At 40.7% G+C, this 25,003-nt stretch overlaps 1 protein-coding gene across 8 annotated transcripts in view; it reads left to right on the top strand.

Annotated features, from left to right (window-relative positions):
* RALYL (RALY RNA binding protein like) overlaps window positions 1-25,003 on the top strand; it is an 818,932-nt gene that overhangs the window by 670,103 nt on the left and 123,826 nt on the right. For all 8 annotated transcript variants that reach the window (XM_027561653.1, XM_027561650.1, XM_027561649.1 and 5 more), the window contains one exon: window positions 15,593-15,625. In XM_027561653.1, the coding sequence (XP_027417454.1) occupies window positions 15,593-15,625 (33 nt within the window). The remainder of the gene's footprint in view (window positions 1-15,592; window positions 15,626-25,003) is intronic.

Raw genomic sequence — 25,003 nt, 5'->3', positions numbered from 1 at the left:
CAAAAGAGAAACTTACTAAGAGCTAGAACCTATTAGGAGCCAAAAGAGAAACCAAATGCTAGAGACAACTCAAACTGATAGAGACAGAGGGGCGGGGGTTAGAGATAAAGGATGAAATAGGAATTTTACATGGGGGTCAGTCTCAAGAGTATACGGCAGAATAATGGAGACCTGGAGAAGGATCTCTGATCCCAGCAATTTTAAATGGCTCACACAGACTCCAACCTGGAAGAACGACTTATCTCTAAGCCTCTGCAAACAGGGCTAGCTCAGGGATTGACCAAATTCAGCCCATATTAGAGACTCTTAACGGATCTGGTGGAAGAGAAGAAAATACAGGTTCACTGATACAATCATTCATGAAATCATTATTATACACTGGCTGAACTTGGTTCTGGGAATTGAGAGCACCAGCTGTTAACCAATTAGGCTTCTTATCCCTGTCCTTGCCTTCCAGCGTGACGTAAGTGATGATAAACAAAACTAAACAATTAAATTAACCATAAGTTAGAAGGTAGGAGGTATGAAAGAAAATGCAAAGCAAGGAAAGAGGGATAAAGGAGTAGAAAGGGGAGAAGTGTTGCGATTTGAAATAAGGTTTTCCATGAAGACATAGCTGGGAAGGTAACATTTGAGCAAAGACTTGAAGGAGGTGATGAGCAGGTGAGGATTTACCTGGAAGAAAAGCATCCTAGGCAGAGGGATCAGCAGCACAAAGGCCCTAAAGCAGAAGCATGTCCATGTGTTTGAGAGAAAGCAAGGAGGCAGATTTCCTCCAAGCAAATGGTAGAGATTTAATGGGCGCACCAAGTCATGTAAAGTCTTATGAAAGTGAAGTGAAAGTTGTTCAGTCGTGTTCGACTCTTTGCGACCCCATGGACTATACAGTCCATGGAATTCTCCAACCAGAATACTGGAGTGGGTAGCCTTTCCCTTCTCCAGGGGATCTTCCCAACCCAGGGATCAAACCCAGGCCTCCCGCATTGCAGGCGGATTCTTTAATCTGAGGCACAAGGGAAGCCCAAGAATACTGGAGTGGGTAGCCTATCCCTTCTCCAGGGAATCTTTCTGACCCAGGAATTGAACCAAGGTCTCCTGCATTGCAGATGGATTCTTTACCAACTGAGCTGTCAAGGAAGCCCTTAAAACATTATAGACCATTGCAATTATTTGGCTTTTACTCTGAGTGAAATGGAAGGTCTTTGGAAGGTTTTAAGCAAAGTAGTACCATAACAGGACTTCAGTTTTAAAGGATCATCTTAGCTTTGTGCTGGGAATAGGTTATGAAAGGTCAGGGAGGAACATGGGAAAACAGGCAAGAGATTATGGAGACTCAGATAAAACGGTAGCATCTGAGATGAAACCCGTAGTTATGCTATGGTTATATTTTGAAAGTAGAGCCAATAGACTTACTGACAGATTGAATGTGAACTGCTAGGGAAGGTACAGAGCCAAGGATATTATTACCCACTGCTATGGAAAATTTACTAGCTTAAAAAATGTATTATTTGTCATACCCAGGACTCTAAGTTGGGTTCAATTGAGTGCTTCTGCTCTGTGTGGTGTCCAAGAAGGCTTCTTCACTGACATATCTGGTATCTCAGCTGGAGCGGCCTAGAACAAACCACTGGGCTGGCTGAGCATCTTGTTCCACACGGTCTTTCCATGTGAAGAGCTCAGAATTTATCCCACCACTGTGGGCTGAAGGTAATCAGAGTTTCACTTAGAGACTGAGTTCAGGAAGGAAGAAGATGCTGCCTATCCTCGTAAAATCCAGGTTGAAAGCCGCACAGTGTCACATCTGTCAAGTATTCGGTTCACTGAAGCAAGTCACAAAGCTAGTCAATATACAAGTTGAGGGGTATAGATTTCATCTCTTGATGGGTGGATGGAAGGAACTTATGATGGTCAGACTATTATAGATGTTTTCAAGATTTTTGGACTGAGATCCTAACATGTGAAGTTGCAATTAAATGAGGTAAGAAATACTCAGAGCAGAGGTCAGAGAATGCCAAGGTAGGTGGTAGAGATCAGGAGTGCAGCTTTTAGACATACTAAAGTTGAGATATCTTTTAGACATCCAACTGAAGATGTCAAGTAAATAGTTCAATATCCCATCTGGAGTTCAGGTAGAGGGCTGGACTGGGTATCCACATCTATGAGTCATAAGTATGTAAATGGTACTCAAAGCCGTGAGGCTGGATGGAAACAAACACCAATAGTGTAATTAAAGATGGACAAGAGGAGAATTCCAAGGACCTGGCTCTAAAGCACACTAATATTTGAAGTCAAGAACAAGCAAAGGAGACTTGAAAGAAACAACCAAGGAGGTGGTTACACCAAGTGGTATGAAACCCAGAGAAGAAAATGTTTTCAGGAAGAAGTAGTCACCTGGGTCAGTGCTCTCCAAAGGTCGTGTTAACTAATAACTCACCAGTGGACTCAGCATTCTGGGGAGTGTTGGAATCTTTAACAAAACTGTATCCATCAGGTCTGGAGTCATGGTCAGATCCTGCAAAGGGAGCAACCCAGGAGGGGCTGGAACCTAGAACCATAAGGCCATGATCTTGTGAGACAGCCACAGCGGTAGAGTTAGAAGAACACTAACACGGATCCTTGCCCTGAAACACAGCCTCACTAGCCAGGTGGAATTTTGAACACAGTCCAGGAAGAGGTAATACTGAGTAGCCCAGGTAGATAATTCGCATCACAGTTGTAACCAGTTGTGACCACATGGCACAGATGTGTGCCAGTTGTGACCACATAGTTCATTAAAGTCTGATACTAAGAGCCAGAATTTTTTTTTTTTTTTTTTAAACCAGCTGGTTGAGAAACTGTGTCTGAAAGAACCCAAGTCTTCCAAGACAAGAACTCAGCCAGGAGACTATCAGTTGGACAAGTGTGTTACTGGGAAGAGCATGGGCTGAGTTAAGCCGCACACGTAAACATGAGCTGTTCCAAGCCTGGATCGGACATTAGCTGCAACTTGGGCTGAAGAAGCCTCACGTGTTTTATGAAGAGAGAGCGGAGGAGAGGGCTGAGGTTGTACCTGGGACCAAAGTGGGTGTGAGAATGTGGGGCACAGCTGAGCAGCGGAGGCCGGAGGAAGGCGGAGGGGCTGTGTGTGGGCAGGAGAGGCTTGTGAGGACAAAAGAGGACACGCTTCTCGGCCGACTGCGGCAGCCCCGCAAACCCGCGTGTTACGTCATTTAGCACCATTCACACTCTGAACAACTCATTATGACTGGCGATCAGAAGACTGCACCGAAGTGTACTGGCTCTGATAGGTTCACTTAAAATAAAGGGAAAAAAGATAATGACGTTAGAATTCTGCAAAGCGCGGGACTGAGGATTGAGATGGGAAGCTGAGTGGCTCTGTGACTGATTACCTGCCTTCCTGTCTGTGCTCTGGGCCGTTGCACAGTTTCTCTGCAGGATTTAACAGCTGTTAGCAAGTAACTAAATAAGACAATGGAAAGAGACAGCTGAGCAACCACTTGCGAGCTTTTCTTGAATTTAACTTCCCTTCACTACGTAGGGTTGGAACTGAGAGGAGCAAATCTTCCAATGAGAAAATAAGGGAGTTTGAAGGTCTCTCATCTCAGAAAATCATTTTTCTTATTTCACTAGAAACATCCAGAGTTGCGTGCCTTCCCCTGCAATGTGAGGGGTGACGAGGTTGATTCTGGAATCAGAGCAGAGCAGTGTTTGGACACTTTGCTAAACATTGCAGGACTGTTGGAGAAAGCACTTCAAGTCTCCCAGGGGAACCTGCCAATGGTTGATGGCCTTTCTTACCAGGAGATTCCTCTCCATTCTTGACCTCCATCCCTCTTGCCGTGGCTCAAGCCTCTCGGTACAGCTAGGAAAGCACATTATGCCTGTCCAAGGGAGATGAGCCCTGCAGACTCAATTTCCAATGTGGCAAAAGTCATCACTGTGAGTGTCAAAGCTGCCCCTGAGATTCTTGGTTGACACCACAGCCATCCATCAGCTTGTCCCTGGGGTCACCCACACAGATGGTGGTGACTGTGAATAGAATGTGCCAAGGAGACTGAGAGCCCTAAGCAGAGATTTCAACTGGGCGTGAAAGCCCTTGAAAAAAGTATCACAAGAAATAAGAAGGAAAGCTTTTTTTTTGTTTTTAAACTCCCAGAGAAAAGGAATCCATTGTAGGCAAATTCCACCAGAGGATCAGAGGAGCCTGGCTCACTACAGCTGTGAGGTGAATTCGATACCTCAGTTGGTAAAGAATCCGCCTGCAATGCAGGAGACCCTGGTTCAGTTCCTGGGTTGGGAAGATCTGCTGGAAAAGAGACAGGCTACCCACTCCAGCATTCTTGGGCTTCCCTGGTGGCTCAGCTGGTAAAGAATCCACCCGCAATGCGGGAGACTTGGGTTCAATCCCTGGGTTGGGAAGATCCCCTGGAGAAGGGAAAGGCTACTCACTCCAGGATTCTGGCCTGGAGAGTAAGCAAGAGGATCTTAGAATGATGAAAATTCATGTGGATGTGTTCATATTACAAATGACTAATGATGAAATGGAGTTGTAACTGTTCAGTTGCTAAGCTGTGCCTGAATCTTTATAACCCCATGGACTGCAACATACCAGGCTCCTCCACTAACTCCTAGAGTTTGCTCAAATTCATGTCCATTGATTCGGTGATGCTATCTAACCATCTCATCCTCTGCCACCCCCTTCTCCTCTTGCCTGCAAACATTCCTATCATCAGGTCTTTTGACTTTTTGCATTAAGTGGCCAAAGTTTTGGAGCTTCAGCTTCAGCATCAGTACCTCCAATGAATATTGAAAGTGATTTCCTTTAGGATTGACTGGTTTGATATCCTTGCAGTCCAAGGGACTCTCAAGAGTCTTCTCCAACAGCACAATTTGAAGGCATCAGTTTTTTGGTGCTCAGCCTTCTAATTGGTCCAAATCTCACATCTATACCTGACTACTGGAAAAACCATAGCCTTGTTAGACGGACCTCTGTCCGCAATACGTTTTTGTTTTTTAATACACCAACTGGGTTTGTCATTGCTTTCCTTCCAAGGGGCAAGCATCTTTTAATTTCATGGCTGCAGTCACTGTCTGCAGTGATTTTGGAGCCCAAGAAAATAAAATCTGTAACTGCTTCCACTGTTTCCCCTTCTATTTGCCATGAAGTGATGGGACTGGATGCCATTATCATATCTCTTTCACCTTCATGAAGAGGCTTTTCAGTTCCTCTTCACTTTCTGCCATTAGAGTGGTATCATCTGTATATCTGAGGTTGTTGATATTTCTCCCAGCACTCTTGATTCCAACTTGTGATTGATCCAGCCTGGCATTTTTGCATAATATACTCTGCATAGAAATAAAATAAGCAAGGAGCCAATATACAGCCTTGCCATACTCTTTTCCCAGTCAGTTTTTCCATGTCCAGTTCTGTTACTTCTTGACCTGCATACATGTTTCTCAGGAGACAAGTCAGATGGTCTGGTTCTCCCATCTATTTTCCACAGTCTGTTGTGATCCACACAGTCAAAGGCTTTAGTGTAGTCAATGAAGCAGAAGTAGATTTTTTTCCTGAAATTCTCTTGCTGTCTCCATGATCTAAAAATGTTGGTAACCTGACCTCTGGTTCCTCTGACTCTTTGAAACCCAGCTTGTACATCTGGAAGTTCTCGGTTCATATACTATCAAAGCCTTGCTTGAAGGATTTTGTTCAGTTACCTTGCTAACATGTGAAATGAGTGCAACTGTATGGCAGTTTAAATATTCTTTGGCTTTGTCTCTCTTTGGTATTGGAATGAAAACTGACCTTTTCCAGTCCTGTGCCCACTGCTGAGTTTTCCAAATTTGCTGACATATTGAGCGCAGCACTTTCACAGCATCATTTTTTAGGATTTTAAACAGCTCAGCCAGAATTCCATCACCTCTACTGGCTTTGTTTGTAGTAATGCTTCCTAAGGCCCACTTGACTTCACACTCCAGGATGGCTTGCTTTAGGCGAATGACCACGCCATCATGATTCCTGGAGCATTAAGACCTTTTTAATATAATTCTTCTGTGTATTCCTGTCACCTCTTCTTAATCCCTTCTGTTTCTGTTAAGACTTTTAGCATTTCTGTCCTTTATTGTGCCCATCTTGGCATGAAATGTTCCCTTGAAATCTCCAATTTTCTTGAAGAGCTCTCTAGTCTTTCCCATTCTATTGTTTTCCTCTATTTCTTTGTATTGTCCATTTAAGAAAGCTTTCCTATCTCTCCTTGGTATTCCTTGGAATTCTGCATTCAGTTGGGTATGTCTTTCCCCTTCTCCCTTGCTTTTCACTTCTTTCCTTTCCTCAGCTCTTTGTAAGGCCTCCTCAGACAGCTACTTTGCCTTCTTGCATTTCTTTCTCTTTGGAATGGTTTTGGTCACTGCCTTCTACACAGTGTCATGAGCTTCCATCCATAGTTCTTCAGGTGCTCTGTCTACCATATCTAATCCCTTGAATCCATTCATTACTTCCACTGTATAATCATAATAGATTTGATTTAGGTCATATCTGAATGGTCTAGTGGTTTTCCCTACTTTCTTCAGTTTAAGCCTGAATTTTTCAATACAGAGCTCATTACCTGAGCCACAGTCAGCTTCAGATCTTGTTTTTGCTGACTGTATAGAGTTTCTTCATCTTTGACTGCAAAGAACATAATCAGTCTGATTTCAGTATTGATCATCTGGTGATATCCATGTGTAGATTTTTCTCTTATATTGTTGGAAGAGGGTGTTTGCTATGACCAGCATGCTCTCTTGATAAAACTCTGTTACCTTTGGCCTTCTTCATTTTGTGCTCCAAGGCCAAACTTGCCTGCTACTCCAGCTACCTCTAATCTTCCTACTTTTGCATTTCAGTCCCCTATGAGGAAAAGGACACCTTTTTTTGGTGTTGGTTCTGGAAGGTTTTGTAGGTCTTCATAGAACCAGTCAACTTTAGCTTCTTTGGCATCAGTAGTTGGGATATAGACTTGGATTTCTGTGATGTTGAATGATGTGCCTTGGAAATGAACTGAGATCATTCTGTCATTTATGAGGTTGCACCCAAGTACTGCATTTCAGACTCTTTTGTTGACTGTGAGGGCTACTTCATTTCTTCTAAGGGATTCTTGCCCACAGCAGTAGATATAATGGTCATCTGAATTAAATTCACCCATTCCTGTCCATTTCAGTTCACTGATTCCTAAGATGTCAAAGTTCAACCTTGCCATCTCTTGATTGATTATGCCCAATTTACCTTGATTCATAGACTTGACGGTCCAAGTTCCTATGCAATATTGTTCTTTACAGAATCGGACTTTACTTTCAGCACTAGACTCATCCTCAACTGAGCATCATTTCTGCTTTGGCCCAGTCACTTCATTGTTTCTGTAGCTATTAGTAATTGCCCTCCACTCTTCCCCAGAAGCATATTAGACAACTTCTGACTATAGAACATAAAGATGTTCATGGGGTTCTCCTGGCAAGAATACTGGAGTGAGTTGCCATTTCCTCCTCCAGTGGACCATGATTAGTCAGAACCCTTCACTATGACCCATCCTTCGTGGGTGGCCCTGCATGGCATGCCTCATAGTGTCATAGCTTCATTGAATTATCCAAGCCCCTTCACCACTATCAGGCTGTGATCCATGAGGGGGGATGAAATGTAGACTAAATTTTAAGTATCAAAATAAGATTCCTATAATCCTTCAGAAGGTAATTAAGCTATTTATAAAATAACATATCAAATTATTCCATAAGTAAGGAACAGTTGGTTAACAAATATTAACCCGCAGTGGCCTGGCCTGCTCTGTGTCCCATATGGGGCCAGAGAGACCAGAGGTCTAGCCAGCAGAGCATTTACTGTGTCCTCTCCCATTTCTTAGAGGATGGAGCAGAGGCTCAGATACAGATGTGGGAGACAGGCCTGCAATTGAAGTCAGCCTCTATAAAATTTCTGTGTGAGTTTGAGCAAATTAGTTAACATTTCTGAACTTCAATTTTCTCATCCACTCTCGTCAAAGTTAAATGTGTCAGAGAGCCCAGCGTAGGTTCTGGCACACCGTTAGCTCTGCCTCTGGTGATCATTATTACTCTCTCCTGGGGCTTGTGGAGAAAATGATGGAACAGATAGGAATCAAGCACACCATTCTCTACATAAAACCTTTGCACCCATGTTTGTCTTTAAAACACTATTTGAAATGTAGAGGAAGATCAGTCTTTTTTTAAGAAAAAGAAAGTATGCAATGAAATAAAAGCCTTTCATCCCTTTAATAGAGTAATTCATTCATTCATTAAAAATTATATGTCAAATGTCACTAGATTTTAGTACTAGCTTTGACCTATAAATAGACTCTGATCTATATTTAAGAATGAAATCCTCCTCCATTTCTCCTCCTTTCATAGCTTAGCACATGTGGGCTACTTCAAGAGAGAAACCTTCCCTTTTTTAATTTACTCCTATCCCACAGAACTGACTGAAGGCTGGTGAGAGATCCAGGAACAGATTTGCTCCCTCAGCCCACGTGGTGGGCCATCAGCTCTGTGTTGGGAGTCATGCCAGTTACAGATGAGTGCCAATGGCCACAGTTCTCCTGCCCTCTTCTGAACTCTGCATTGACCTCTGGAAGCCTGCTAGTGATCCCAAATATTCTCCCCAAACCCTTTTTTCCCATTCTACACACTCCCTCTGGGGACCCTCATTATCTCCTATGATGTCACACACTAACTCTGTATTGATGACATGACGCTTAAATCTATTTCCTCAGATGAGTTCCAGGCCTGCATTTTCATCTATTGCCTCCAGCATATCTCACCAACATAGCCCAACATATATAACTGCTACAACAATTTATTCCCAAACCTGGGTTCCCTGTAAGTGCTGTATTTAGTTATTTATCTAATTATCTCAACATCCATTAAGAGTTAGATTTATTATTACCTCCATTTTGCAGATGAGATCATTGAGGCACAAAGAAAAGCACCTTACTTTTTCAAGATCACACAATCTGAAGGTGGCAGAGTCAGGACTAGAGTCTGGCAGTCTGATTATGCAAATTGCATCCTTTGGTTCATCCATCTGAAATGTCGGTCAGGTGTGGGTTATCATTGCTAGAGAGGATAGATTAAATAGTAGTAAAGAATTGCTGTTGCTTCAAAATTTTAACTACAAGATCATATAAATATAGTAATGGATCATATTTATGTCTCTTTAGTTTCATAAAAGATTACTAATTTTATAAACCTCCTCCAAGAGCCAATCCTTATAATCCTACTTCAAGAACCAATGTAGTTGAAGTCATTTCTGCAAAAACCCAGTAAATGCCAAAGCACATGGATTTGAGGAAGAAGATGCCGCCCAACAGTGCTGTTGGCTCAGCGTGGCTGGAATACAGAATCTGAAGTGGTAGCAGACAAAGTCAGGGGAGGCATCCTAGAACCAGACTGTGAATGAACTTTAGGTTATACTAAAGAATTGGGACTTTATTCTGTAGGCAAATAATGGAAGTAGGGGTCAAGGAGCCAGGCACAGAAAATTCATTTGACCAAATCATTTACTAAGACAGTCTTAATGAGGAGCTTGGAAAATATACCTACAGTTTGTAATACATCATGATTAAGTGTTACAGGGGGCTATGGGAACAGTTATGAAGCACTCCTAACCACCCTATGGTGCCTTATAAAGGAATAGTTCCCAGAAGCACTCAGGTATTTGCAATGAAAGGAATTACATGATAACACTTGTATTGTAGAGAGATAGTTTCACCAGTAGATACAGCCATTCCAAAGAAATACAGAATAAGGGGGGCGGTCACTGAGGACATTATTTTATTAGCCCACCTAAAAGTTGATGATCACTAGAACTGTGATAATAACTGACAGGGAAAAACAGAATGAAGAGGACTTTTGGAAATAGGAGCAGAACTAGGAGAATCTACTGAAAGTGAGTGTTGCTGGAAAGGAGTTAAGGAGAAAGATTCCAACCTTTCTAGTCTGAATATCTGGGAGGTCGGTTATGACACTGAGTTAGGGGTAAAGCAGAGCGAAGGGAGAGAAGAAGGTGAGTTTCACTTGAAACATGTGAAGTTAAAGGCATCTGCAGCTGGAGATGTATAGTGGGTGGATACAGCCACGCATCAACAAATAGCGTGGTGCTGCAGACATAAGTTTATGAATATCCATCATTTGGAGACAGCTGAAATCAGACAAGGTTTCTCAGTAGAGAACTGAATGTATAAAGAGAGGGAACGTGGCGGTGCCAGAAGGCACACGTACAAATAAAGCAAAGCTGACAGAACCAGTAGACTGGTGCCAGGCAGCACACCAGGCAAGACACGACCACGAGAACTCTGGAGTCAGACGCCTAGATTCAAATCCAAGTTCAACCCCTCTTCATCTCTGTGACCTTGTGCAAGACAGTTAGCATCACTGGGTATCAGTTTCCTCCTCTGCAAAATAAGATCTACTTCAGAGGCATCATGATGCGAAAAGAAGCCAATGTTTATAAAGCATTTTGAGTAATCTTGGCCCTTAGTAAAGACAGCTTAGTTTTTTTATTGTTGTTAAATACAAAGTATTATAAATCCTCTAGCCCCAAACATTGATCTTCATTTCTCATTCCATTTTATTCTCTACTGGCTCTTATTTTTCTGAAGGCTATCATTTATTTATCTTATTCTACTCCTAATTCTAGGGAGTCCTGAATAAAGTATTACCAAATGCACCACCTACTTCATGTTCAAAGAAAATCCCAGGAAAGATAAAATCAATCTTCTTCTTCACAAAACAATTATCTTACAAAAAAGCTCAGAAAAGTTCTCTCTGGGCATATCACAACATAATCACCTGTTGCTAAGGGTAAAATTGATAAACAATTTTCTCCAAAGGTGTATTTCTCTTAATAGTTTTTTTTTTCTTTTACATTTTTTCACTTTTCAGAACTAAAATTGCAAAAAATGAGCTATTTATAGATTCAAGGCAGTTTCATCCCTTAGAGTTAACTATTAATATCTGTCTTTGGGACAGTCGTGGCTGGCAAGATCCCCTCTCTGCCAGGAACTGTGCTAGCTTTTCTGTATTCTTCATTACAGCCCCTTGAGTTGATTATGATGTTTGCTATAAAATTAATGAGAACAATGTAAGGCTCTCTGAATCATCTCAAGGTGAGAAAAGCTGACTTCACGTAATGAGCAAGGATTGGATAGTTGGTCACAAAACACAGCAGGATCCAGTGTGGATCAACTGTCCCTTTCCTCTGCTGTGTGTGATCATCTTGAGGATAAGACATGAGAGGATTTCCTGGTGGTGCTCCCCACTAAGATTTCCTGTTCCCCGTCACCACTGGAAATGCTTGGGAGTCCTGGTACCTTGTCTTCATGACTTAATAGTGACTACTGGGCAACAATCTTGCCTTTCTGCTCAGCTGATAGCATCACCAAGTACGTCCCCCGTGAGCCCATTGGAAGGCTTAGCACAGAGTGTCAGGAGCTTCTTATCCAAGCAGAAACACAAGTTTAATGTTCTTACCAGTCTTAATGAAACTCTCAGGTAGCCTATTAACCAGGATTAATGTCCTGAGACTAGGACATAGTGATAGAGATAATAAGTAATAGAAGCCTAAGACAGGATGGTCCCTGGAAGATAAAGGTGTCAGGACTGGCTTTTTAAATTAGATAAACTCAAAAGATAAATAGAGCATGATAGAGAAAGGAAGGGGAAAACAGTATTCCAGTATAGGAGCAGAAATTACACGAAAACAGGGCTAAACCAGATTTGTTTGGGCTATAAATAGACAAATCTCTTGGAATAATATGGTTGGCAAGAGAAATGATTTAAAAAAAAAACAAGAAAAGTTGATATGGGGCGTGTTTGTGAAGAGGTTTTAAATGGCAAGCTCGAAAGTCTGGGCATCTTTCTATGGTTAGTAACATTATCAAGAAAGGTGGTAACATGAAATTTGTATTTTAGAATTATTCTTTCACTAGGCTCAGAGACTGACTTGGTATTATAGAGAAGAAATGCAAATTATTTTGAACTTTGAAGTCTGTATCAAAATAAAGAGTGCCACATTTGAGTTGTTTCCAGTTCCTTCCAACTGTATCATTTTTCATCTAATGGCAGCTTTTTTTCTGTAAAGATCATATATTAAATATTTTAAGATATAGACCCTGTTGCAACTACTCTCAACTTACTATTATAGCACAAAACCTCCTTAAACAATATATGAATGAATAAGCATGACTGTGTACCAATGAACTTTATTTATGGACACTGAAACTGGAATTTCAAATGAATTTTCAAAAGTTCACAAAATATTCTTCTTTTGCTATTTCCAACCATTAAACTTAAAAAACCCCTTAGCTTGTGGGCTGTGTAAAACCAAGTGGTAAGCAGGATTTGTACACCCTTGGTTTATAGCACATCAGTCAGAATGCTGTGCAGCATCATTTTGAAAACTTTGGATTCTCTTCTGAGATCTTCGGTTGAGAACTTGGAAGGAGATAGTTGAAGTGGTGAGTGATGTGGTGAAAGTGGAAGAAGGTAACTAACTAGTAAGACTAACCATGTTAACCACTGGGGTCACGGGGCAACATATGTACGTTATATGCTCCAATCCACCAGCTATTTATATGAAACCTTCAGGGAAAAAAAGGGGGGAAATCAATCAATAATTATTTTAAACACATTCTGAATTCGGCATTTTAGTTATCACACAGGGAAAGGCAAGTGGTGGGTCTTGCTTCTGTTAATGGCAACCCACTCCAGTGTTCTTGCCTGGAGAACCCCATGGACAGAGGAGCCTGGCGGGTTACAGTCCATGGGGTCGCAAGAGAGTCAGACACAACTGAGTGACTAACATGCACAGGACGCCTGTAAGGAAAACGACACAGTGCAGCCCCTGAACAAGTGGGGTGAGCAGCAGCATGGAAGGAAGCTTAGTGCGAGTCACGCGCACCAAGCTAGAGCAGCTCTGAGCAAAGAGCTTCCATGTGGAGAGACCAGCCAGGCTGGGATCGGGGAGGAGAAGGAGCCTGGGAACTGAGTGATGAGAGACAGAAGAGGCACATAAAAGGAAAACCCACTGAACATTGCTAACTGAGACGTGGAGAGGGAAAGAGCAGTCAGACAGTCAGCGTTTCCACGCTCTCTCTGCATTGCTCAGTGCTAAGAAGCACACAGCACTGAGGGGCATGGGGCCAGCTGAGGCCGTGGGGAATGAAGAAAGACGAGACAGGACCCGAGCACCTTCAGTTCAGTTCAGTCACTCAGTCGTGTCTGACTCTGCTTCCACATGGACTGCAGCACGCCAGGCCTCCCTGTCCATCACCAACTCCCAGAGTCCACCCAAACCCACGTCCATTGAGTCGGTGATGCCATCGAACCATCTCATCCTCTGTCGTCCCCTTCTCCTCCTGCCCCCAATCCCTCCCAGCATCAGAGTCTTTTCCAATGAGTCGACTCTTCGCATGAGGTGGCCAAAGTACTGGAGTTTCAGCTTCAGCATCATTCCTTCCAAAGAAATCCCAGGGCTGATCTCCTTCAGAATGGACTGGTTGGATCTCCTTGCAGTCCAAGGGACTCTCAAGAGTCTTCTCCAACACCACAGTTCAAAAGCATCAGTTCTTCGGTGCTCAGCCTTCTTCACAGTCCAACTCTCACATCCATACATGACCACTGGAAAAACATAGACTTGACTAGACGGACCTTTGTTGGCAAAGTAATGTCTCTGCTTTTTAATATGTTATCTAGGTAGGACATAACTTTCCAAGGAGTAGTGAAGTAAAGTCGGTCAGTCATGTCTGACTCTTTGCGACCCCATGGACTGTAGTCCACCAGGCTTCTCCATCCATGGAATTTTCCTGGCATGAGTACTGGAGTGGGTTGCCATTTCCTTCTCCAGGGGATCTTCCCGACCCAGGGAATGAACCCGGGTCTCCCGCATTGCAGGCAGACACTTTACCATCTGAGCCACCAGGTTGGACATAACTTTCCAAGGAGTAAGCGTCTTTTAATTTCATGGCTTCAGTCACCATCTGCAGTGATTTGGGAACCCCAAAAAAATAAAGTCTGCTGCTGTTTCTACTGTTACCTCATCTAAAACAAACAAACATATTTCATTGTTTATCCTCAATGTTTTTCTCTTAGATCTGTTTGCCTATCCATACCATAAATATATGGGGAAAACAAGCATATAATATGACCAATAACTTACGTGGAAGTCTTAATAATATTGGAATTCAGTAAGGGAAAAAGTTTCATAAATATATGTCTCCAACTCAACACCAGCAATTGATTTTCTCTGTTTCTTTCCTAAGTGTTGCTGCTCAAAGGGACCCTAGGGTGCCTGCTCCCTAAAAGAGTCCCTTCCTGCTATAATACTGTTCACCAAGCAGCAAGGCTTTAGGCAGAGAGCCATGTGAGCTCATCCAGTAAGCAGACAAGGAATATTTCTAATAAGCCATTTTTATATATACAGAATGAAATAGAGACCAAAATGATATTATTGTCTTCATTGTTTAGACTTGTAGAAAAGTAAAGATATTTGGCTTAATTCTAAAATAGTCCCTTTAGCTGTCCATGTCAAAATACAATCATCTGGTGATCAGTGAATTTTTAGTGCAGAATTAAATTTCTTGCCATTTTCCTATAACTATTTATGAATAAAATAGTTTAAAAGATGAAAGTTTCTCAAAAATTTTAAACACTGGGGTTTAGATTAAAATGTCCTCAATATTTGCCTATATTTACCCCATAATTATAAGTTGAAAAACTTACATGAAAATGAAGTGGTCAGTATACACCCAGTAGCTGGTCTCCATAGCTATTATTAGGAAATATTTAGAAGTAGATCCTTTCCTGATTCATTTACCTTTCACAAATAGTTAATTTATGAAATCATAAATTAGCTAGGAGCAAATCCTAGCCTGTATTATAGTGGAAAAAGCAAGCCCCAGAAGGTTTTTAATCAGCTTGCACAAGATGCCACAAGTAGCTGGAAGCTTCGGGATTATAATTCTCCTTCAATGTGTTAGGAAGCACAAAAACAACCAGCTCTTAAGAAACACAGAGGAGGCAGGAGTCCCTAATTTCTCTCCTCCAGCCCTAACTGGGGTTGCTTCTAATAAATGACCAGGAACAGTATGCTGCTTCTCTCTTCATCACTGGAAACAAATTATTCAGTCTATATTTAACCAAATGCATTACAAATTGCTTCACTACTACATAACCATCAACAGATGTATTAAAACTTCCACAAATTACTATTAAAAAAGGAAATAAGTAAATGTAGAAAGTACAAATCAGAATTAGACTAACAATATTATCTTAATGTATTATTTAAATGCTACATTTCCATTCCATGTCTCTCTCATCTTATTTAGCTTCTGCATTAATCCAGATAGAATTTGAATTAGTCTAGATTAGGTCTTAATATATTATTTACAGTGTTTTAATGGAAAGAAATTGTGCATTTTCCTCCAAACAAGTATAATAATTCTGTCATTCAAGTAAAAGAAAAATTTTCAAAATTCTATCATTCATGTAAAATAGAAAATTGTTATATTAAAATAAGTTTTTCATGTTTTTTTCATAGACTTGAATCAAAGGAGCCTTTCCTGTCAGTTGGGTGAGTATATGTCTAAATTTTCAAAATCTCAGTTCTCTAACATCTTTAATTCAAATTAACAAGGTCTTCTGAGATAATGTTTTCAGTCATCAAACCCCATATTCAAGGTCATAACCTGCCACCGATGCATCGTTTCCTCAGTAATGTGGCTATTTACCTTTAAAAGACAACTAAAATGCTCCTTGAGACCACTGTTTTGTGGTCTCAGAAATTTAACTAACCAGTGTATATGAGATCCTGTATCCTCTATAAGAGCTAAAAAAACGTTCACAGTGATTATCTCATCAGATGAAGGTATGGTTTGATGGTTTTAAAACTCCCTCTGAACCACAGCTCACTCTTCCTAATCACTCTGCTCATTTTTGTACTGTTGGATTTCATCTACCCCAGTCAGTGTTTCTTCCCCTTTTCCTCTAAATCTGCCTCCAAAATCTTTATCTTTTCCCGTCTGTCATTTCACTTTTATTTCGCCACTGCTTACACTGACTGCTTCTTTAAACACAAAGCTGAGGAACCCTGGAGCAGATTAAGTAAGACTAACGCTTGCCCTCTCTGATGGTATCATTCTGAGTCACAGAACGTGTTCCAAAAATAATATACCGTTGACAAGAATACACATGTACTGTTTTTAGGTGTTTAGCTAATTGAGACTCTGCAAAAATGTTTTCACTGATCTACCATGTAATCTTTCACTAACATACCAAAATGTCTTACTAAAGGACTTTTGCAGCATTAGGGTGGATGTTTTAAAATATCAGAAAACATTGGAAGATGTGACGTCTACTTCAGAAGAAATCATGCTGTTATTTGAAGAGGGGAAAAAAAAAAAATCACATGTCAGCAGCCAAGGCCAGAAACATGGGATGGCATCACATTTTTCAATGACAGCATTGGATTTCTTTCATTACTTTGTTCGCAGCCGTTGAATATTTCTCGCACTCACTGAACACGCTTCCCTCTGTCCTTCTAGTCCTCCTAAAAGCGTTTCAGGAGGCCATTTGAATCAGAAGAATCATAGTAATTGCTGGGGCTTCTGGGAGAGGAAAACGGAGTAGAGGCCCTTACTGGAGGACTTCATGAAAAATGAAAGGTCAAGTTGGACTGGCCCCCAAAATCGTTAGACCATGCTTCTTCCTTCATTCATCATCAGCTCCCATTGTTAAAAACCTTTAAGCCTAAAGTGATCTTCTTAATTTTGAATTCATGTGCGTCCCGCCCTCAAGTCCGGAGGCTGAAATCACTTTTCTTCACGCCTCACTTGACACAGTTGTTCGGCCGCATTTCCCGTTCTCTTGACTACTTGAGACAAAAACCCATTTATTGCAAACTTCTATTTTACAAGGGCAAACCCTGAGTAATCTTTGTTTTAAACGTCTCAGAAGTTTAGAACTTGGTATGAGAGGACTGAGAAAAAGTTTCCCGAAAAGAATGATCTATTACTCAGCAAATACTACTCAAAATGGGAAAACCAGTGTGGCAGCAAGAATATATTGCTTTCCTTAGATATGTCTTAAAATAAAGTGGGGTGAAACAAGCAGCCCAAATAGTCCTGCTGACTGGCTATTTTGATTTATAGTGAAATATCTCCATTCCCCTCCAAGAAAATGATTTTAAATAAGACCATTCAAAAGTATATATGAATCTCACTCCTTACCCTGTTCAGTAAGAGGTATGATGAACATAATGGACACTTTTGAGCCTACTAGGCAACAGGCAATCTACTATGAGAACCATGATTCAAATTTGTGACTGAATTAATCCAGTCCCTTGGCAAAGGGAACGAATAATCTGATGTATTGTCTGTGGTATCAGTTGACATGTGAGTATACACGATTGAGTTTTTCTAGAGCCCTGTACACCTTACTCACATTCATTTTAATTCTATAGTCAGTAAAACTTATATTAATGAATAAATCAGTACTAAATATTGCATGTTTCAGTCCATTGCCTGACAGAGTCTGAAAGCACTTTTATGTATTTATGTACAGAAGTATGTATAGGATTTTCTTTTGCCTTCATAGGCTGTGACATTTATAAACTTATTTTATTGGTTTCTGCAGTTACGTAAACTCCCAAGCCTCAGATTCCTAATTTGTGAAATGGAGATCAAAACAGAAAATTTAGATCAAGGATTTAGCATTGTTCTTATCACTGTTGACAGCTCTCAATGAGAGAGCTCTGGAATAGCTCAGAGAATAAACCTCTACTTTTACAGATTATCCCTTGACTTACATGTAGAAACCAAAGGAACTTTTTATGTTGCTGTTGTTTAGACGCCAAATCCTGTCTGAATCTCTGTAACCCCATGGACTGTAGTACTCCAGGCCTCCCTGGAGTCCCTTACCATCTCCTGGAGTTTGCCCTAGTTCATGAAATTCCAATATTTTGGCCACCTGATGCGAAGAACTGACTTATTGGAAAAGACCCTGGTGCTGGGAAAGATTGAAGGCAGGAGGAGAAGGGGATGACAGAGGATGAGATGGTTGGATGGCATCACTGACTTGATGGACATGAGTTTGCACAAGTTCTGAGAACTGGTGATGGACAGGGAGGCCCGGTGTGCTGCAGTCCATGGGGTCACAAAGAGTCGGACATGACTGAGTGACTGAACTGACTGATGTCCATTGAATCAGTGAATGCCATCCAGCCATCTCATCCTTTGTTGCCCTCTTCTTCTTCTGCCCTCAGTCTTTCCCAGCATCAGGGTCTTTTCCAGGGAGTTGGTTCTTTGTATCAGGTGGCCAAAGTATTAGAGCTTCAGCATGAGTCCTTCCAATGAGTATTCAGGATTGATTTCCTTTAGGATGAACTGGTTTAATCTCGTTGCTGTCCAAGGGACTCTCAAGAGTCTTCTCCAGCACCACAGTTCGAAAGCATCAATTCTTTGATGCTCTGCATTCTTTATGGTCCAACTCTTGTTATCTGTACATGACTATTGGAAAGACCATAGCTTTGACTATATTTCTCTCCAAAGCAATGTCTTTACTTCTTAATACTATACTCTCTAGGTTTCTCATAGCTTTTTTTCCAAGAAGCAATCATCGTCTAATGTCATGGCAGCAGTCACCATCTTCAGTGAGTTTAGAGCCCAAGAAGAGGAAATTCGTCACTGCTTCCACATTTTCCTCTTCTATTTGCCATGAAGTAATGGGACAGGATGCTATGATCTTTGCCTTTTTAATATTGAGTTTTAAGCCAGGTTTTTCACTCTCCTCTTTACCCTCATCAAGAGGCTCTTTAGTTCCTCTTTGCTTTCTGTCACTAGAGTGGTATCATCTGCATATCTGAGGTTGATGATATTTCTCCCTGCAAACTTGATTCTACCTTATAACTCATCCAGCCTGGCATTTCACATGATGTGCTCTGAATATAAGTTAAATAAACAGCCTTGTTGTTTTTCTGACATAAAAATTGTAAATGGAATAAGCATGAGTGTAGATATTCTGTTTCATATTTCAATGATGAACACTAATAATTATTATTTAAATTTTTAATGGAAAAATATTGATAAAACTTTAACGTGCATCTCTTAATGTAAATTAGGGAGCAAAATTCCTCCTTTGATAAATGTGCTACAGTAATTATGAATAAAAAATTTAAATATTACAAACATAAATTCAAGCTAAAGATTCCAGTGGAAAAATTTGTCACAGAAAGTTATAACACAAGGAAATATTTGCTTATGGAAGAAGGGTAGGGAATGATGAAAGGAAGTTAAATGAAATTTCAGATCTTAGACCTTCAACTGTGTGGTGATATGAGAGGAACTTTCATATGCACCAGTGAAATATTAGTAAAATAATATCATTAGGAAACATTAAAATAAACTTGAGTCTAGAGTGAGACACGAAGGCTCATCCCAGAGTCTGAGTCTGTTAATTCAGGGAGGTCAATGCTAAATTGCGTCAGTCGTGTCTGACTCTGTGCTACCCCAGAGACGGCAGCCCACCAGGCTCCCCTGTCCCTGAGATCCTCCAGGCAAGAACACTGGAGTGGGTTGCCATTTCCTTCTCCAGCGCATGAAAGTGAAAAGTGAAAGTGAAGTCACTCAGTTGTGCCCGACTCTTCGCGACCCCATGGACTGCAGCCCACCAGTCTCCTCCACCCATGGGATTTTCCAGGCAAGAGTACTGGAGTGGGGTGCCATTGCCTTCTCCAGGGAGGGCAGTAGGTGCAGTATTTTCCAAAGCTATGTAGGCGGTTCTGGTACCAGCCAGGCCTGCAGCCACCGTCCACATGGTTTGCAGCCTCCCTCGTCCTGTCTGTACAAACGGTCACAGGTTGTTCGTGCAGACATTTAAGGTCGGTGGAATCTCTCCAGACAGTCTTCACACAGCTTCCCATGGGTCTCTTCCTGTCTTGGATGTGTACGGCGGAGGTGGACACATTGATCTAGAGTTGTCCACCAGAGACCAGGGTAGATGTAAAGACACCAGAAGATGTGCCATGGAGGTCACCATGGTTCACAGGGAGCACAGCACCTATGCTCAGGGGCATAAAGCTCGTTCCAATGTTGTCCTAGACCTAGGGTTGGGGTATTTAATAAATATTTTGTTATAGGAAAATAAAATGTTTTATATTTAAAATATTAATTATTAAATACTATATTTAATATATAGTTTATATGTGACATGCATTACATATGTAAACTGATTAAAATATATCACATAGAATACATTTTATTATAAATATGATAAATTTAAATAATAGATTCAAAAATTCAAGTATTTTCCTATCTCACTCACCTCTCAATAGTAAAAAAGAAAAATCAACTGTATTTAGAACAAAGCTTAGCTTGAGTGCTAAAAAGTGCTAGATGGCTCATAGTCTGTTGATCCTCAAAACATTACATTTTAGAGTGATTTAGAAAACTCTTCTGGCAAATGTTTTCTTGTATGTGGCATCAGTTAGATTCTGATTTTGGAAATCAACTGAGAGAGAACAGACGCCAAGTTTGCGTTCAGCAAAGTGAATAAGAACCCGGTGATGGTCCCAATTAAAAGTCTAAGATATAAATCTTAGTTTAAAACGTCTTGCCTTAGAAAAGTTTTACAGCTTTTTAATGAAGAAAGAGATGAGGGGAAAGGCAACTCCTGTTCACTTGACATTTGAGATTCATAGAGTAAAAGGACATGTCAAGACGATGCATGAATTCCCTTCAAGAGCTGTGTCGACAGTTTGCAGACACTGAGCCACTTGAAAGTACACTCGAGGCACTAAGTGAAAATTCCCATGTGAACTGTTTCTTCTTATCTCTTTAGCATGAAGTTAACCTTCTTCAAAGAAAACTTTTCATGAGTTGTATTTTAGAATCGAAATTTTGAATCATACCAACTTTTCGGTTGATGAATTTTCCTCTAAGTAGCTTTATTAGATGGAGAAGGCGATGGCACCCCACTCCAGTACTCTTGCCTGGAAAATCCCATGGACAGAGAGGAGCCTGGAAGGCTGCAGTCCATGGGGTCATTAAGAGTCGGACACGACTGAGCGACTTCACTTTCACTTTTCACTTTCATGCATTGGAGAAGGAAATGGCAACCCACTCCAGTGTTCTTGCCTGGAGAGTCCCAGGGACGGGGGAGCCTGGTGGGCTTCCGTCTATGGGGTCGCACAGAGTTGGACACGACTGAAGTGACTTAGCAGCAGCAGCAGCAGCAGCTGTATTAGGAGGATGGCTATTTACTGCATGGGTAAATTTTTTTTTTTCATGCTTTTTCATTGTATTAGAATAATTTAATTAACTCAGAAGAATTTAAAATTTTTTATTAATATAGCTCAGAATGTGTTGTCTCTCAGGCTTGGCTGAGAGAGATTCAAAAAACATCAAGGATAAAATTATCAAAATTATATTTATCTGTTAAAGCACTGGCTTTAACAGTGAGTCGATCATGCCCCAGCCAAGCCTGGAGTTCCCACAACCCTGACAAGTCCCTGACCTATTCTACTAAGTCCAGCTGAGAAGGAGCTTACACTGTCAAAAGAGCAAAGCTCTGGACTGAACTGAAGCTCTGGACTCTGCAGCTAACAGTATTCCTCATATAATTGCCAACACCTACATTTTGTCAAATAATTTTCCTTGGGGAATATTTTCCCCTTTTCTTTGCAGTCCTGGAACTGAATTTGGAGCTTCAGTGTACTTCTGCTGGTGTTATAGAGATGTTATTACACTTTGACATTCTTATTAGGTCAAAGATTTACATTAGTTTACTTCTATCCATGTTTTGCTTGAAACTTTGTGTTTACTGGTGCTTTACATTATTATACCATAGCTGCCTGTTTTAAGAGACTAAATTCTGCCATTGATTTCCTTGATTTAAATTCCATTCTGTCATTTCCCAGCTAGGTGCCTTGGGCAATTTAAGTCCTCTGAACCTCCATTTTCTCCCTTGAGATAATAACTAACTATTAGGGCTGCTGTGAATGAGATAATATTGCAAAGTACTTAGAACAGTATCTGACATATAGTAAACAGAAAATAGATATCATTTGTCATTAACACTTTGTGCAACAACTAAGTTATATTATAAATCTTTCCTAAAGAAGTGAGTTCTTCCAAATGGCAGAAATTCCAGCTAATTAAATCCAAAGGCCTGAATATTCTAGAAAAGTGGTAATGGAATTGAATTCTTGGAGAAGAAGCTCCGAAGAGAGTGAAATCAGCACAGTCGTGAACAGGGACTTTACCTTGGAGATCTTTGAGGAAGATAGACAAGAAAAAAATAGCATGAAGACAGGACACAATTTTGGAATGTGCTTACATTTATATAAAATAACAAGTACAGTATTTAAAACTCCAGTAAGAGCATGAAAATAGGAAAGCAATACCACCGTAGGGATAATTATAAAAGAGCTTCAAAAAGTAAACAAGAGAATCATAGACTACTGTAAAATGATTGGTGTTGGTCAGTCACTTAGGGATTAAAATGTTTGATCTAGGAATTGAGACATTAAAGAAATTAGCCAAATTGTCCAGAGAATTTTTAAAACAAAAAGTAGAACTTGAGTCTATCCTCCATGTGAACTAAGAATTCAATGGAGAAGTAATAAGAATAGTGTCCCCAGAAGAAGGAACTGGAAGGAAAAATTGGCAGCAGGGAGAACTGACTGCACCGAGCACATCAGGCACCCCAGTCCAGCAAACTTGAAGGTTCGTGAAAAGACAGGAGAGATTAAGATTGGCGGGTTAAATTAGTGGTTGTTTGCAGAGAAATTATACTAATGCAAAGAACTTTCTTTACCTTCTGTGGGTTTAGTAGAGTCATTGAATTATTGTGGGCTTCCCTGGTGGCTCAGCTGGTAAAACAATGAGGGAGACCTGGCTTCGATCCTTGGGTTGGGATGTTTCCCTGGAGAAGCGAAAGGCTAACCACTTCAGTATTCTGACCTGGAGAATTCCATGGACTATTCCATGAGGTCGCCAAGAGTTGGACACGACTGAGAGACTTTCACCTTCACTTTTCACTTTGAATTGTTGTTATGTGTATTTGTTTGTCTGTTTTGCTTTTAACTGAAGAATGTTCTCCAAAGTGAGGTTGTAACAGAGCCGCGTAGAACACTGTTGCAGTAGCTCAGGCATGACTTGAAAAGAATCAGAACTTGAGCAGAATGACATCACTTTCACCTGTTAGGATTCAGTTCGGTTCAGTTCAGTCGCTCAGTCATGTCTGACTCTTTGTGACCCCAGGGACTGAGCACACCAGGCTTCCCTGTCCTTCACCAACTCCTGGAGCTTACTCAAACTCATGTCCATTGAGTTGGTGATGCCATCCAACCACCTCATCCTCTGTCGTCCCCTTCTCCTCTGCCTTCAATCTTTCCCAGCATCAGGGTCTTTTCCAGAGTCAGCTCTTTGCATCAGTGGCCAAAGTATTGAAGTTTCAGCTTCAGCATCAGTCCGTCCAATGAATAGTCAGGACTGATTTCCTTTAGGATTGAATGGTTGGATCTCCTTGCAGTCCAAGGGACTCTCAAGTTTCTTCTCCAACACCACGGTTCCTCTGTCCATGGGATTCTCCAGGCAAGAATACTGGAGTGGGTTGCCATTCCCTCCTCCAGGGGATCTTCCCAACCCAGGGATCGAACCCACACCTCTAATGTCTCTTCATTGACAAGTGGGTTCTTTACCACTAGGGCCATATGGGAAGCCCTTCATAATGTGTACATAATTTCAAAACATCATGTTGTATACCTTAAATGTATGCAATTTTCATTTGTTAAAAACAATCAAATCTCAAAGAAAAAAAAAAGAATGGAAAAGAAATGCCCGATGAAATATTATTTTCTTTAATAGTATCAGAATCAGTGAGTGATTGAGTGATATCTTAGGGAAGTTCAACTGAATTGGGTGGGATGTGGTGACAGAATGACAGGCTAAAATCCAGGTGTAACACTGAAACTAAGGAAGAGTTAACAAGAAACTGCCTCTAAGCTTTAAATACACCCATCAGACATCATGGGATCACTAATGGCCAATTCAAAACCTATCTTTTGATGGTGTGGATCCAATTTTCTCTCGGTCTCCAGGGAAAAAGGGATAAGGGGATAAAGTCAATTTTCCTCTTCTAAAAATCTATTTTTAAAATTTTTTTAGACACTGTGCTACCACAAAATTAATGATTCTTTTAGCAACTGCACTTGTTTCATTTTTTCCAAGGTCCTCCAGGCTACTTCTCTAGAGAGTACACAAAGTTTCCACAGTGCTATTTTTGTAATCTAAAGCAGTTGTGCTTTCAGGCCTGATGCTACAACTGTAATTTTAATTTATCAACCTGCCACTCAGTAAAATGCTGTAAAAACATCTGAACGCTTAAACCCATCATTTGTTTCTGCACTTGTCGATGACACTCTTCTGTACTTGTCAAAATCATTTAAACTGCACTATGATAGCATACACAATATCACCAATAAATTGGATAATCAATCATGTATGTATATATTTTGACAGTGGTGTCTTGAATGCATGGGTTCCAGGACACACTTTTAAGAAGCAATCATTATGCTTCAATACTAAGAAAACAGTACAGTCATCAGAGTCTTCCTCAATTCTTACAATTTAAAAAATGTCTTAGGAAGCAGAGAGGCTGATTATGACTCAAACAGCTTTTACTGCTTCAGTGAAATGTTCTCCTTGGGGAAAAGGAAGTAATTGCAGATTATAGCAGGCAGGAATATAGTGTTACTTGGAGGGAAGAAAATACATAGGATCATTAAATAGATTTATTTAAGTTCTGCTTATAAAGAAAGCAGTGGTGCAGGACTTTATAGCTGATGATATTTCAGAAGAGTGCTATCAGCACTTTCACTACCATCTAATTTGTTCATATAATAAAGTGTCACATTAAGCCAAATGTCACAATTCATATCAGATTTATTTTGAAA

Source organism: Bos indicus x Bos taurus, chromosome 14 (genome assembly GCF_003369695.1).
Source record: "Bos indicus x Bos taurus breed Angus x Brahman F1 hybrid chromosome 14, Bos_hybrid_MaternalHap_v2.0, whole genome shotgun sequence".
NCBI classification, from domain to species: domain Eukaryota; kingdom Metazoa; phylum Chordata; class Mammalia; order Artiodactyla; family Bovidae; genus Bos; species Bos indicus x Bos taurus.
This window is presented reverse-complemented; position numbering and strand designations above follow the sequence as displayed.